Source organism: Geotrypetes seraphini, chromosome 3 (assembly GCF_902459505.1).
Source record: "Geotrypetes seraphini chromosome 3, aGeoSer1.1, whole genome shotgun sequence".
Lineage (NCBI taxonomy): Eukaryota > Metazoa > Chordata > Amphibia > Gymnophiona > Dermophiidae > Geotrypetes > Geotrypetes seraphini.
This window is the reverse complement of record NC_047086.1, coordinates 355,933,604-355,950,705: the sequence shown is the minus strand read 5'-3', so window position 1 is coordinate 355,950,705 and position 17,102 is coordinate 355,933,604. Positions and strand designations below refer to the sequence as shown.

The following is a 17,102-nucleotide window of genomic DNA, read 5'->3' as shown; positions in this document are numbered from 1 at the left end:
CTCTGTACCTTCAGGTTAATCAGCAACTATTCCTTCTTTTGATTTAATAATGAAAAAAAATATAAACAAACTATATTTAGTTGCCACTTTCTTAAGAGTACAAAGAGACTTCTTTGGGAAGAACATTCCAGGATACATACCATCTTGAGTACGATATCTGCTGATGTTAATTGGAAGAAGTATCTATTTATCTATGTGGATGGCATCACTATAGTTGTTCTCCTTACTAACCTGACTCCTGAGATAAAAAGCCATTTATCCTTTATTTTAAACCAGATTGAATTGTGGATGACAGAATTTAAATTGAAACTTAATTCTGAAAAAAACAAATTCTTCCTGGTGAGTCCTAATGACAAAATTAAAGATACATTGATATTTTTAAATGGTCAGGATTTTCCTATAAACTATTCCATAAAAATTTTGGGAGCGACATTGGACCAGCATCTCACTTTAGAAGAACATACGGATTTGTTAGTCAGAAAATATTTCTCGGTCTTAAGAAAACGCCAAACCATTAAAAAATATTTTGATGTAGTATCATTTCGTCTGCTAGTTCAGTCTTCCATCTTAAGTATGTTTGACTATTGCAATATTATTTATTTGGGAACAAACAAGAAAACTATGAAACGACTGAGTTATTCAAAATTCAGCAGTTCGGCTGATTTTTGGTTTGAAAAAATGAGAACATATTATTCCCTATTATCAAAAACTACACTGGCTACCGATGGAGGCAAGAGTTCTGTTTAAATTTTCCTGTATCAGTTTTAAATCAATGTTTGGTATGGCACTTGCATACCTGGTATCTCACTTTTTCCTAGACTGTTTTAACAGGCCTACACGCAGAATTCACATGTTTACTTACCCAAATGTAAATGCTTGTCATTTTAAAAGATTTCTGGATAGAACTCTTGCTTTTCGGGCAGGAAAAATGAATGACTGGCTGGGTAATATTACTATGCATGCTCCAACTTATTTTTAGAAAATTAGTAAAAACACAGTTGTTTGATTGATTTGTAACCTAATGATTCACCATTTTAATTTTTTATCTTGTATGTATTTCTGATGATTTGTATTATATTTTTTTCAATGATTGTCCAGTACTTCTTATTGTAAACTGCCTCTAACTATTATGGCTTTGGTGGTATATAAGAATAAATTATTATTATTATTATTATATTTACTAGAGGCCCTTCCAGATTGTTATCTTTCCTGCAGCATAAAGACTCCTATACTTTTTATGTGCCATTATAAATGCATTATCCAAGTGTCGATAATTACAAAAAGCATACTGAGACAGTGGGATAGGGAATTTCATTTGTACTGATACCTTCTTAGCTTGCACTGTTGTAGTGTCATGTGACAGTGCTTGGCTCCCTTTTGGATTATCACAGGACAGGAATCTGCCTGTCCAGCATTATATGGGCAGCACTACAGACACATATGTGAGAGGCTTTGGATAGTTGCTTAGATTTTTACTCTGATCTCCTCATTGAAGACTTGGTGATGACACATGGACAGAATACTCAAAGTAATAGATCTCGTTCTCTCCTGTCCAAAGCATTGCCATGGAAAAACAAAGGTTATCTGAAAAAAAGAAGGAAATTTCCTGAACTGTATGTTTAAAGAATAGTAGGTGGTCATTTGTGGGAAGGGGTGATTTTGTTTTGATTTTTATACTTCAAAAGGTCTACAAAAGCTTTTTTTTTTTTTTAAACAGCATGCCTAAAATAATCTATGCTAAGCTACTTCAATTGGTCCTAAAATATGGATAACTTTTAAAGAATGGGACTATCTGAAATAAAGTACAGCGTAAACAGCCATGCGTATCTGAATGGAAGAGCAGATTTAGCAGCTTCTGGCCTCTTAATCTGGGCTGCTATTAAATGTAGAGCTGTTGGCCCTGAAAACGAAACTCACTTTTTAATTTACCTATTCTTTTATAAAGCAAGAGGGAAAAACACAAATTAATGTTTATTTTTGTTTGAACATATCTATACCCAAACTGTAAAATGGGGAGCAAAATACAAAAGAAAAGAAACGCATAGGTGTATGCCTTTTTTTTTTTTTTTTTTACTTAAGGGAGTCTTGTCATATGCCACTGCACCCTACCACAGAAATTTGTTTAAAGAAAATTTGTTTGAAATAGGTGGGCTGGACATTGATACAGTTGTTATTATTAATAAGGCCTACAATTTGCTGAGAATTTCTTTCATCACTTTTGCTTCATGCTTTGTCTTCCAAGAACATCTGGGGCTCATGACAGCCCATTCCAGAGCATTATAATGTAACCATGAGATGGCCTGATCAACTATAGCTTCGTAATTTCAAAAAAGATCATAATGGAAATGATTCCGACATACTGGATGAGGAGAGGAATGCAGGATGACACGTTCTCTTAGATGTCAATTAGAGAAAAAAACTCTTCATGGATGCATGATATTTCTAGAAACACAAAAATACTTTTTTTTTTAAGGAAAGCCAATGCTAGACTTGATTTATATTTCATGGCCAACATTTTTAATATGTTAACCTGGGCTATGCATTTTGGTCAACAAGAGGACTGTCCAAAAGGCCATTAAAAAGCTTATGCATTAGCTGTTCATTGTTGCATTGTGGTTGCATTTCTGAACTGATGTTGTGCCTTGAAAAAAAACCAAATATTGATTAAAGGTATAGAGTGCCATTACAGAAATTATTGAATTGTCTACTGCTGTTAGTTGGGGAAATATTTTTTGCAGGCACACTGCAGAACCTTATGAAGGCTATAAAATCATGACAAAAACATGTTTAGACTGTATGGATGGAATGAGTTCATCAATTTACAGCTTTAGAACTGTAAGCAGATCAATTATCACAGTGTTTTACATGTCAGTATTTACAGATAACGTGATGCATTCTCCAGATTCTCTATACTACAAGTAACCACAGAGGTTAACCACTAACAGCCCCATTTTTTCAATGCATATGGTGACCTGCAGTATCAGTGGTGAAATTAACATCCTTTAGTGAATGAGAGATTTGCTTCAGATTTCATATCAAAGAGCTCTCATTACTTCTGCTCCATGCTTTTCCTCCCAAGAATACAGAGCTTCCGAGAGCTCATTCCAGGACATTACTGTCTAAAGGAATATCATTGGCCTTCCCCATCATCGCTCTCTATATCCCAGTCCTTCATGGTGGCTCCTCCCATCATAAAATCATCACGAAGAATGCTCCATTCAGGTTTGTCCTCAGATTCTGCTGCACCCTGATGTAAAAAGAAAAAAAAAAGAGAACACAATCTAGAGCTGAACAGGAATTAAAAACAAACAAAAAACAGTAGCTAGGAGAACATCAACATGAGGTACCACTCACCATTATAATCCACCTCAAAGAATCATGCCCATTATTTATCTTACAAAACAATATTAGTTTCAAGAGACTAAATAGTAAATCTGTTAAACCAATAGACACTGTGCCTAATTTACAATACAGTAAAACTTTGGTTTGCGAGCATAATTCGCTCTGGAAACATGCTTATAATCCAAACCACACATACAGTGGTACCTTGGTTTAAGAGCAAATTTCGTTCCAGAAGCATGCTCTTAAACCAAAACACTCGTATATCAAAGCAACTTTCCCCATAGAAGATAATGGAAACTTGAACAATTCGTTCCACAACCCCAAAAGCTTAATTACCATTAGGGATGCCTCCAGCGCTGCCTCTGCCACAAACCCATCCACGCGGCTCCTCCAGTTCTCCTCCTCTGCTGCTGTTGGCTGCCTTTCACTGCGGGTGGTGCTGGCTAAGCAAATGCCGCCGCAGCAACAGAGCCCGACTGGACACTGTTGGCTCTGCCGCTCCCGGACGCTGCCCCCCCCTCCCCCCGGATGCCACTACCCCCTCTGCTGGGACTCTCAAATGCTGTCTCACTCCTGCCAGACGCACCCCGACTCCCATGCTCCACCCGAGGCCACCGGCACTGCTATCGCCTCCCCCCGACTGGCCCTGTCCTTACCCCTGCACCGCCGGTGATAAAAGTGCCTGCCGCCGGTCTGCTGCTGCGCATGCTCAAGGCCTTCTGGATCTCACCCTCTCCGAGATTCTCATGAGATGCTCAAGGCTCAGCAGCAGACCGGCGGCAGGCACTTTTATCACCAGCGGTGCAGGGGTAAGGACAGGGCCAGTCGGGGAGGGTGATAGAAGAGGTGATAGAAGCGCCAGTGGCCTCGGGGGGAGCAATACTGTTGGTTCCCGCGGTCGGGTCGGGTCGGGTGGGGGCTTGCAAATCGAGTCAATGCTCGGTTTACGAGTCAAAAGTTTGCTGAGTGTTTTGCTCGTCTTGCAAAACACTCGCAAACCGAGGTTTGACTGTATATCAAAGCGAATTTCCCCGTAAGAAATAATGGAAACTTGGTTGATTCGTTCCACAAACCAAAAACATTAATACAAAACACAGAACAGTCACTACACTCCCGTAGAATCAGAGAGAGAAGAACCATCGGCTCAGTTGTGATGTGACGTGCGTATACTGTACATATTTGTACTGCAAGACCTCGCTCGTTTATCAAGTTAAAATGTAATAAAACGTTTTGCTCGTCTTGCAAAACACTTGCACACCAAGGTTTTACTGTATGCATTTTTCTTCTCACAAAGCTTTATGAACCCCAATTAAACAGAACAAAGCCAACTATGAGATGTCCAACTTATATTGGTCTTGTAACAATGTCATGTCATAGAACATGTGCTATTCATGTCCCAACTTTCTACCCTTTTGAAATGAAGTTTGGAATAGAATCTGTTGATTAATAAATAATGCTTTCTTGAATATTATTTGCATAATGTGCATGGAATAGGTATGTAAGTCTGAATAGGTTTACAAGAATTATAAAGCTAACAATTAACTCATCACTGAACATTCTTAAACATTGTAATGCTAAAATTATATCATACAATATTAAGGAATATAAAAGTAATATTGATTGTAACAATAGTTATTCTGAGGTGACCAATGTTGTGTATTCATATTACTGTAGTATCTTTGCATTTGCAAACTGTATAAAGCAGAAACTACCATAGAATGTTAATTTTTGTATTATCTTTCCAATTTAGCATTACCAAATGAGATTCTTGTGGTACTCCACTATTCACCTTCCTCCATTGAGAGAAATGGCCATTTAATTCTACTCTGTTTTCTTTTTTCCCCATATATTTATTAACATCAAGAGTAAATACAATTGAAAGTACACATCAGAGTCTAAAGCTAAATCCAACTAAGGAAACAGCTAGTCAAAGTCTCAATATCCCTTTTGAATCTCTTCTTGCCCCCCCTCCCCCCCCCCAAAACCATTTACCCCATCCAATTTCCAATGAGACATTTCCAGATCCCTTCCATTCCATGAAATGGAATGCCCGCGTCAAAACCCTATGTGATCGGGTCCTTAACACCCCTCACCAGGCCTTCAGGCACTATTTATTTAAAATATTTATAACCCGCTTATCCACTATATTTATACTCTACAACAGGGCTGCTCAATTCCAGTCCTAGAGATCTACTGGCAGCCATGTTTTTAGGATATCCACAATGAATATGCATGACAGAGATTTGCCTGCATTGCCCTCTTGGGATGCAAATCTCTCTCATGCATATTCATTGTGGATATCCTGAAAACTTGGCATGCCAGTAGATCTCGAGGACCGGAATTGGGCAGCCATGCTCTAAAGTCACTCCCCTCCCTACTCATTCCATTTATCTTAATCAGGAGATCTCGCATACACACTGCTCTCCTCACTTAACCGATCTCATACCCAAACCTAGCTACAGAGGTGAAAGGAACCCAGACTAGTATGGCATTCTTGCGCAGAGAATCTAAACGACTCAGATTAATGATGCATGCATATAATAAAGTTCGGGAAGAACCACGGAACTTCCTGCCACTCATTCTGTAAAGAGATTTACTGTCTCGCATGATTTATAATACAGTGCACTCTATCACTGCATCCATGCACCCAAGAATAGCTTCACATTCTAGCCTAAAATATCTTCACTTCCAAGTCTGACATTTCACAGTGCTTAATCATTTCTTCCCAAATGCTAATGTATACCTGAGGCTATCACACACCATTTTCTCACTCTAATACAAAGAGAAAAACACTAATATCCACTTCATCCCAACCTACCCTCAGACGCTGCATAATAATTAAGAGAAATTCCAAATTATCAGAGAGTCCACACACACTCACTTAGAGGCCTAAATACACTCATAAGCATTATCATACACTAATAAAACAAGTGCTCCCAAACATTCCTGACTCAAAACTGTAGAGAAAAGAAAAAGAGACCACACAAACCAGTCTCAGAGCTACCATTGAGAGATTGTTCTTGCTGTTGAGTCAGGAAGATGGTGAAGTTGAGTACTGAGGCAAGGTGTTTAAGAAGTCTTTAGCTGTTATTTCACTGACCAAAGTATACTATTTTCCAGCCATATAAACTTTAAAAATAATTGAATTTTACGCTAATAGAGCTGTGAAGAAATCTGCGAAAATCTGCATCATTTGTTCAAGAGTGCCACCGAATAGTCTTGAAAGATATGCACTGGTTCCCCGTTATAACATAGAGAATTTCACTTTCCTTTATATCTTTGCATCAATGGGACTTTATGCACATAACTGTAGATCTTTGCTATTACAATATGAGGTCTTTGTCTCAAATCCAGCTTGCATGTCCAACCACAGCAGGCCTGCTCCTTCTGGAAGCGGCAGTTCTGGTTGCAGCCAGTGCTCCAGTGTTCAAAAGAGTCGAGCATCTGGGATTGATTCCAGAAGACCAATATACGGTATTTTTCACTCTATAACATGCACTTTTTCCCCCCAAAAGTGGGTGGAAATAAGGGTGCATCTCCCCCCCACCCTATTTAGTTCCTCCAGCGGTCCGGCCCTTCCCGCCTGCTGACTCCCAAACCAGCTGCAGCAGCGTCAGAACAGCGCAAAAGGCAGGCGTGCACTTTTTGCGTGCCTGCCTTGTCCTGCTTTGTGAATGACTGACAGCAGCCATTCACGGAGCGGCGCAGCACACAGCAAGCACGTGAAGAGCATGTGCCTGCCTTTTGCGCCACTCTGACGCTGCAGCAGCTAGTTCAGAAGTCAACTGGAGGGAAGGACAGGACCGCTGGAGGAACTAAAATAAAGTACAGGGGAGTTTAGGGCAGGAGTACGGGGGGCCCTGCCTGCTTGCCTCAGGGTGGGGGGCCCTGTCTGCCACTAGGCCTGCCTGCCTATCATTAGGCCTGCCCACCCTGTGCCCTGCCCACACTAGAACACCAAAGGGGGACAGGATATAGTACCTGGCAGGGAGAGGGGAACAGGGTGCAGAGCCTGTTAACCCTTTCAGGACCAAGGGACATATTTGTCCCATAACTTTAAAATCCTATAAATTTTGATTGGGATAGTCTACAGTTCTAAACTTGATATGTACGGATTCCATATGATACTGCCTTTATGTAAACAAACTGGTTCCGACATTCATTCATTAGCGTCGTTGCCAGATTGACGAGAAGATTCACTTGCCACACTGTCCATAAGTCAGAAGTTTGATTTAAAAAAAAAAAAAATAATGATATTTCACAAAAAAAATCAATTTTTTGGCATCTGCAAGCCCTTTTTACCATAAAAATGTCGTCAAAACCACAAAAATTGGCCTACGATCCTTATGGTCCTGAAAGGGTTAAGGAGTGTGGGGTTCAGAATGTTTTTTTTCTTGTTTTCCTCCGCTATATCTAGAGTGCGTTTTATGGTCAGGTGCATCTTATGGAGCGAAAAATACGAGTATCTGAGATTCTCTCTGAGAGATTGATTTTCAAGATCCTCAATCTTTGCTTACACATGGAGTTGATCCCGCAGGGACACTACTTCTGACTATGCTGAGACTGCTGTATCTTCCACCGCCACCACACGAGACTCAAGTTTTCCTGGGCAATGGGAAATATCAGTTAACAATACTTCCAGATTTGAAATTTGTCCTGATGGAGCTGAGATATGAGTGGCTAATACTTGTACTACAGCCAAGATAAGTTCATTAATATGTTCAGAGGACAGAGAATCTCAGCTCTCTGGAGACACCCGCCATCTTGTCCTCCAATAGTTTGGACTTCTTTCTCTTTCTGGGTGGGTTTAGTATTTATAATTGAATCTGACCAACGAACAAATTTGTCCATACAATATTAGGATTCACTGCAATCAATTTTACTGACTAATCAGCCCGAAGTGGGTAGATGAGGCCTAAGACTATGGAGCTCAGCAGAATCATGTCTTATCTTGCTCAACATTTTATGTGACTCCTGATAACTAACCTTTAATCTGACTTTATCTTAAATTTGTCACATTAAGATCTGCTTGTCTTCCTAAATTGGTTCCTTACAATATTAAAAAAATAAAATAAATTTGGTATTCTTATGGCTTCTGCTTTGACCATGATAATACATAATTTTTAAAAATATAAATTTATTTGTTTTGCATTTTGGTGATCTTCTAATTGTAGCTGTGTGTCAAAATACTTTAGATACATTTTAAAAAGTATAGGATCCCATAGTTCAATTCTGTAATAATCCCGAACTTCATTAATTCTTTTCTTCTTAAATCATGTTTTTATTTTCATGGCTAATAAGCTTAATATGTGATTTTTCTCTATTACTGCCATTCTGTTTATGGTATATGAGCAACTCTAATGGTATGTTTTGTTTAGTTTGGATATTGTTTTCTTATAACTTTGTTATTCAAAAAGTTTAATAAAAGGTTTTTCCAAAAAATTAATAATAATTCACCTCAAAGAGAAGCACTTGTGCTTGATGCCAACTCATCATACACTGGCAGGAGTATGAGCTAATCAGAAAACTAACTTTAAAATAAGCCAACTGAAGGAATAAGAAAGAAAAGAAATATTTTCATGGACTGAACACACAATCTTATTTTTGGCAATCAAAGTAGACCCATGATATCATTTATTAACCCCCCAGGTGTTGCTTCATTAGACACTTTCTGGCATATGCTACCACCACAAATATGGATTTAATAAAAAGATTTTCTTTAACAGATTTTGATGCCTAGCATTTTCAGTGACTAGGGAGGAACCGGCTCTCCCTTTATGTGGCTCGTTACCTCATCATAGTGCGATATGGTATGAAGCTGCCACTAAAGAAACAGCAAGGCAAAAAAAAAAAGAAAAAGAAATGCCACTCCAATAATACCTATGATTCAGAATGGGCCAAATCTGAGGAAAAATCTTTCTAAACTGATAGAGACCTTTTAAAAGCACACATAGCTTTTAAATAAACTCAAAAGAATGTGGAAAAAGATGGAGGGAAAGCACAGTGCAACGCTGCCATCTTGTGGAAATACTGCTACAACAATTTACAGCTGAATTACTAGGAAAACAAAACACTGAACTAACTATATAAAAGCACTCATATTAAGATAATGAGAAGTTCTTGCTAACAGCAATTTCTTTAATATTGAAACTTTTTAATTGCAGACCATGCACTAGATAGGCCAACACACCACAAGGGAGAGGAAAGATAGGAAGCTCTGATTAAATGACCAGCCATTCTGCTATAGCCCCCTCCAGTGACACATCATCTGCTATAGCCAAATAGACTTCAGAGCTGCAATGCCAGCATACAGTACTTGCATTCTGACCCCTGAGCAATCTGACACCCTGGGGCAACAACCCACTCTATGATCAATCCAAACATACCACCTACACTTGCTCCTGTCTATTGCTACTCTTTCTTTTATTAAGGAGGCAATGTTTAAACCACATAGGCAGCTCTCAAGACCACAAGTCTCTCATGTCGGTAGCCCCTGCCATGCACATTTCCCCTTTGAAAATGCAGCCCTGTAATTTACAGCACAGATTTTGCACACTAGTCAGCCCTGACTAGTGTGTAAAATCTGTGCTGTAAATCACAGGCTCGACTTTCAAAAAGAAATCTCTGCGTGTTGTCTGCTAGCTCTGCCCTTCCCTTCTCTTCACAGTGAAGGTACTTTCAACATGCACAGGTAGAAGGCAAATTTAACACACACCCCCTCTGCAATTTTGTCCAGCTAAATGTTTAGTGACCCCCGTGCCAAACCCAAAATTGGCAGGAGGAAAGCCCACTCCCTCCTGACATGGCGACCCCTCCTACACCAGCAAAAATTGGCAGGAGGGATGCCCATTCCCCTTGGGAGAGGCCGTAGACACCTGAGCCAATTGGGACCTTAGGCCCCTCCCCATGCATCACATGATGCACCAGAAAGGGGAAGGCCCGCCATTTTGGAGTGACAGACTTTGGCACAGGAGGGACCGAGCTTCCCTTCTGGTCTCAACTTCTGAACAGGTATGGAGGGAGGTTCGGAGGGGGGAGGCATCCCTCCTGCTGATTTTGTTTTGGAAGGGGATGGGAAAGGTTTTTTTTTTGGGGGGGGGAGGGAGCCTGGCACAGGGTGGGGAGGCATCCGGTGGCAGGAGGGAATGGGCATTCCTCCTGCCAATTTTCGCAGGTGCCGGGGGTTGCCATGGCAGGAGGGGGGGTTCCTGGTGCCAGTTCATGGGAGGAGGAGGGGTGTCACTGGAGAGGGCCATCAACAGAAGCATTTTTTAAAAATGGGGCAGATATTGTTGTGCGTGTGTAACATGCACACAAAATATCTGTACTATTAAAAAGAAAAAAAGCCCCAACAGCTTTTGGACTTTACCTGTCACTCAGCTGTTGGGCTTCCGCAAACCGGCTCTGTGCATTTGTCAGTCACTCTCACAGCGACTGATTGGGCGATTGCCACAAACCTCCATGCAAATAATTTGCATGAAGATTTGTTGGAATATTAATCGCTGTTCCAGAGTCAGCCAACAGAAATTCACAGTCTACTGCTATAATCTCTAGGATGCTTTGTCCATAGCCTGTGTTTCTTCAAGCACAGCTCTTTTTCTGCCCTCAGAGGAAGTTCTAGCAACCAGAGAATATATTACTTTCCAGGCATACAAAATTCACAGGAAATACCCAGAATTCTATCATGTTAGAGTGATCTTACACTGTTTGTTATCTCAGCTCTTCAAAACTCTCATTAGATAATCTACAGTGAATTCCTCTAAGGATGCTGCTGAGAAGAAAGCAGCTAAGAGTGGCAAGCAGGGTCTTAAAGGGGCAAATCCAACCTGGGTCTAAATCCAGGTCTTAGTCTACTAAGACCTTATGGATTCAGTGCTGGATCCTTTGCCCTAAGACAAAGGATCCAACACTGAATCCATAAGGTCATCCAGACCTACGCCAAACAATAACTGCTGCTTAAAAAGCAGCTTAGCCAAAGTAATCTTGGAAGTGGTATCGCTAGTCCATTGGCAGACACAGCACATTCAATGGGCAGAGCTGGAGTACATTGACACCTTTGCCAAAACTCTCAAGAGATCAAACAATGCATCTGCCATATAATCTGTCCCAGACATCAGAAGTTGAGGAAGGGGATCCACTGTCTCACTCTCCAGGGCATGCAGTTAAGAGAGACAGAAGCGAGCCAGAAATATCACCAAAGCAGCCTTGATAACTAAAGTAGCTGCATCAAAAAGTTTCCTGAGGACCATATCCACCCGGCGGTCCAGCTTGTCCTTTAATACAGCACCACCCTTTATGGGGAGAGAGGTACACTTAAGTCACCTGCACCACCCAAGAATCTACCCTAGGTTGACCCAAAAGCTGCTGGCACTCCAGTGCCACAGGATACAAGCGGGACATAGCTCTAGCAATTTTCAGAGAACTCTTCAGAGAGTGTCAAACTGCTCCGAGGCCAGAACACTCATAATCAGGGTGCCAGGGAAAGGTAGCCGACTGCAAGCGCACACCACATAGCCAGGAGGAAGAAGTGGACAGAGCCAACTGAGTAACTAAATTAAATTCCTGCAACTCAGAAATGAGGTCTTGCAGTGCCACAAACTTAAATAAGTGCAAGACAGTAGAATCATCAAAAAGATCCAAGACTGCAGAGGGATCCACAGATCCAGCACACAGCCCGATCTCCCACTCCATGAAGTGCTGGAAACAAGGGATCAATAAGGGAAACATTAGCTTCTGGGTCCCCAAGATCAGGATCAGGCAGCGCAAAAGTTGTAGCAGGCTGAGGTGAGGCCATGCCCAGAGGCACCACGGAGGCGGATTAAGACTGTAAAGGGGAGAATACTTGCTCTGAAACTCTGACCAAAAAAATTCATAAATTTAGAAAAAAATTGTCCAGCTCCTAGGGCAGAAAGTCACTTTTAGATGACTTACATTTACGTTTTTTTAGTTGCGGAGGGTCTGCAGCCTGGCTGACGGAAGTATCAGCCATGCTCAGCCCCAAAAATGACGGCCACCCTGCAGAGCTAGCTGAGCATTTGGTCACCTTATTCAACAGGGGAGAAGCTAAGTTGGGGACTGTAGCTCCCCAGCTGTGTCATGTGGCACAAGGACACTCTAAAAGCACAAAATTTGTGAAATCCTGGCAAGAATCCACATGAGGAGAGATTTGAAGAAGCAGGGAACTTTAGAAAAAAAAAATAAAATTGCTAAATATCCAAGATGGCCACTGTAAAAACAATTCACACCAAAATTGCAATATTCTTCACACATCCCAAACAGTAAAAACAGCGATTTTAGGATTTTTCAGGAGGGGGAAACCTTAAAAAAACACTTTTCCAAACTCCCCCCCATCCTGATGTCTCTCACAGGCTGTCAGCCTGTGTACTCACTGTGACCAGACAGGATCAGTGCTGCAGCCTGCTTAAAGCTCTCAATGTAGCTGGATGAAAAATATCATTACACTATATAGTAGGGAGATTTAAATTACCAAACAGTGATAAACAGCTCTATCGCTGATCACCTTAAGTAGATAATAATAAATATAATATAATAAAATTACACTATCAAACTGGCTTCAAAAAGTGCTATTTAGTGAACGCTCAGACCCACAACCTGAACTCTAGTGATTTTTCACGGAGCCAGTTGCAAATGAGACCATCATAGCATGTTCACTGTCTCTGCCATCTGCTTCCCATTACACCTAAAAACTCTACATAGATAAGAAGATTATTACTTATGTGTATTGCATGGTGGCAAAAATTCAGCTCTGCAACTGCTCAAGGTACATTCTTAAATTCTAAACTGCTGTCATACTCTCTGACCCCCCTCCAACCTAGGTTTCACAGTTGGCTTCTTCAGGAGGAGGACACGGGTAACAGGACTCCTCCACCCAGCTAACAGACAGCTCCAGCAACTCCAGTTGCTGGAAGAAAGATGGGAGGGGATATAATAGATTACTCCCTTCACAAAATATTGTCACTGACTAATCACCCTTCTCAATAGTTGATGGACTCTATGGGCCTCTTTTACAAAGCCATGCTAGCAGCTGCCCTGCACTAACGGCACCGAAGCCCATAGATTTTTAAAGGGTTTCAGGGCTGTTGCCACACGGAAGCCACTAAAGCAGCTTTGTATAAGAGGCAGTATATGAATGAATTGTTCCTCCTTACATTTGATAACTCAGTTGCATATCTTGGCATCCATTCTGGTATATAACTTATTATGGGGAAAGGTTACCTCAAATGCTTGCAGCTATCATGACTTTAGAACTAGTCTTTTCAGTATAGCTTTAATGCAAGCTATCATTGGTCCCTTTAAATTCCCCTTTTTTCTTATTTTTTCTTTTGTGGGTTTTTTTTTTAATTCTTTTATGAACAACAAATTTTTCTAGTTAGAATTGATTTCAATAAAGTGTTTATGTTCAATAAATTTATCTTCCAAAATAGTGACCTTAATAACCATTTCTAGAGGAAAAACAAGCCTTCTATTGAAGTATTATACTTAGCTTTGTTTTCCCCATCCGGCTTTATGTACAACTGATAATACAGACTTCTTGCTGTACTTTATGATGGTATTATAGCACTCTAAGAAGTTATATTAGGATGGATGGGGCCTGGAGTCAGGTCGCATTATTACGTAGCTCTGACTTTCCGATTCCTACAATTAGGGAATCAGAGATGTTATTTTGGTTATTTGGGTTAGGGTTATGGGTGGGTAATTGGGGATTGGGAAGGGTTAAGGGGCTTGGGAGGGCTCTCAGGACTGCTTTTTGGGTTACTTTGGGTTTGTTAATTACTATATTAGTCATTCTATTCTATGATTTAAACTTTTTTTCTTTACCAAAATATATTATTGATAGTACATTAAATCGTTTCATATTTTATTTATACATATCACAACAGTAATATCTCCTAACACCTGTGGTGAAGGCTGGGCACCCTGGTGTAAATTTCATGTTTTCTTGTTAATTGCTTTCTTTGCTACCTGGGATGATTGGTGCTAAATCTCTTTCATCGTTGCGAGTAGCCAAGTGGAATGTGTCTGGAATAAACTCTCGAGTGGAGTGGTCTTTTCTATTTTCTACATTGTCTCATATGGGCTTTTCTGGATGGTTCTTGGATTGTTTGCATGCCTTATATGCTGATCCCCAAGCATCTATTCTCATTAATTGGACTCAATCCTCTTCTTTTGTTATTTCAAGAGGCACTCGTCAGGGATGCCCTCTTTCTCTGCTATTGTTTCTTCTTTATTTGGAACCTCTCTTACGTACTTTGAAGAGAGATGTTCAAATAACTGGTTTCTCTGTAATGGGTCATGAGTTAAAAGTATTAGCGTTTGCAGATGATTTGATGATTATCTTAACTAATCCAGTAAGTTCTTTATCACATCTGCTTGATGCCTTAAATGAATTTGGGTTCATTCTGGATTTAAGTTAAATTATCGAAAATCAGTAGCTCTATCATTCCATCCTAGTTTACCAACTCATTGGCCTATAACTTTCCAACTCACTTGGTCATCTGAGAAAGTTGTTTATTTGGGGATCACTATTCCACAGGATATTTCTCAACTTCATGCATCTCAATATACAACCCTTATTGGATAGAACTAAATCTAGTCTACTGGCTTGGCGTCATCTTCCTATTTCTTTAATGGGCCACATTGCTCTCTCTAACATGTTGGTACTACCTCAATGGTTCTATGTTTTTCAGATGTTGCCTTTATCTCTTTCCAGGAAAATAGAACATCAATTGGACAAATTAATTCATGGATTTCTTTGGGTTGGAGGTCGTTCTCATCTCCCTCTTAGTACGATGGTTTTACCAATTGATAAGGGAGGACTGGGTATGTTGTCCTTATGATGCTTTATAGAGGCATGTCATATATGTCATATACATGATTGGTTCCCTTATCCACTTCTTATTTCTCATGGACTCCGGTGGAACTTAAGTTTTGGAAATCTTATCATTTTAGTTATCTTTTACATACTCCGAGTGGTGGCTGCTATTCTGAGGAATCCACATTATTTTTTCTTGCTCCCTTAAGATCCACCTGGAGACAAGTCTGCGATCAGATGGATATAGATTTTCGTTCTACTCCTTTGTTACCTATTTGTGACAATGGTTTTTTTTTCATCCTGGTATGACATCAACTAGATTCCAGATAACAAAGAAGAAACCCATTATTTATTTGTATCAGCTTCTTAATGATGATGGTACTTTACCAGATCTCTCTCAATTGTGTAATAATAGTGGTTGGACTAATTTTGATATTTTTTTCTTATATGCATCTCAAATATTATATAAATTCATTATCAACTTTAAATTTATTTACTAAGGTGTATGAACTTTTCTCATAATTATATTGGTTGGAATCTCAACAAATAGTACCTTTAAGATACTTCAGACACTCTCTTATGGATTTTTCTCCATCATTAGATTATACCAGGGTGGCCCAAGCTTGGAATGTAGAGTTAAATATTTCATTGCAGGGTTCAATATACATAATTTTTTGAAATTAATATATAGAATATTACCTGATATTTCATATTTTGAAATGGGGTATAAATTTGTCATTTATATATAGCACCTTGGCTTGCTTTTCGTGCAACACTTATCTCTGAAGGTTCTTGTCCCAAGTGTGGCTACATTAAAGGGTGACAAGTGGACCAGGAGCCCACGCTCGACCCCTTTGAAATCCAACCAAATTTCACAGGGGTGTTGTCTAGGGTCTCAAATGAAACTCTGCAAATATTTTTGGATCTATCTTAATTTGGTCAGGAGCTAGGAGTGGTTGAACAAAAGCAATCGATCCACTCCCATGCCTCGTATGACCTAAAACGCCAATTTTACTTAAGCACTACGGCAGAAGGAATCTACCTAAGAGTCTGAAATTTTGCTACAACACCTTGGGGCAAATTTCTGTGCCAAGTTTGAAATCTTTTGCAAATGTGCTTCTATTTCTACAGGTCAGCAAAGTAGACAAAAAAATTTCACGAATGAAAATTTTTGGCACAGTTTGGCTCCATACTGCTGCTGGTAGGTAAGTCAGTTGATGGTACAACTTTATCAGCAGACATGTAGTATGAGGTACTTCCAAGATTTGTAATACGAGCTTTACAGTCAAGTGAAGCTGGTCTATAGTTTTTTTCTAGAGTTAGTGGAATACTAGATGGCATTGCAATAGTTATAGCTTATTTGGCTATATGATCTACAGCAGTGGTCTCAAACTCGTGGCCCGGGGGCCACATGCGGCCCGCCAGGTACTATTTTGAGGCCCTGGGTATGTTTATCATAATCACAAAAGTAAAATAAATCAGTTTCTTGATCATATGTCTCTTTAGCTATAAATGACAATATTATTATTAAGACTTAGCCAAAAGGAAAGATTTATCAACTAAATCAATCAATAAAGAGTTTTACCTCATGCAAAATTGTCATTTCTTTAATAAGACATTATTCTGAGGCCCTCCAAGGACCTACAAATCCAAAATGTGGCCCTGCAAAGGGTTTGAGTTTGAGACCACTGATCTACAGCATCCTATTCCCAGAGGACTTAAAGGCTTTCTGAAATAAGTTATGCTTTCAGGCTTAAAAGTCATCTTTTTTCTTTGGATAGGATCGTCATACCCTACCTATAGCCAATGGCATTCCAATATGCTACATCTCTTAATAATGGAAAGCATGTCTATATCAGAATGGGACACTAAAAAGGGAAGAATGTTGATCATGATTTGGCAACCCTTTTTAAATACATTATTTCCT

The 17,102-nt window shown here is 39.9% G+C and overlaps 1 protein-coding gene across 3 annotated transcripts in view; it reads right to left on the bottom strand.

The window, feature by feature from the left end:
- Positions 1-1,697: 1,697 nt before the first annotated feature.
- RRP15 (ribosomal RNA processing 15 homolog) overlaps positions 1,698-17,102 on the bottom strand; it is an 82,466-nt gene continuing 67,061 nt past the window's right edge. For all 3 annotated transcript variants that reach the window (XM_033938984.1, XM_033938983.1, XM_033938985.1), the window contains one exon: positions 1,698-3,247. Coding sequence is in view for 2 of the 3 variants with exons in the window: in XM_033938983.1 (XP_033794874.1) it covers positions 3,131-3,247 (117 nt within the window). In the remaining variant the exon portion in view is untranslated. The remainder of the gene's footprint in view (positions 3,248-17,102) is intronic.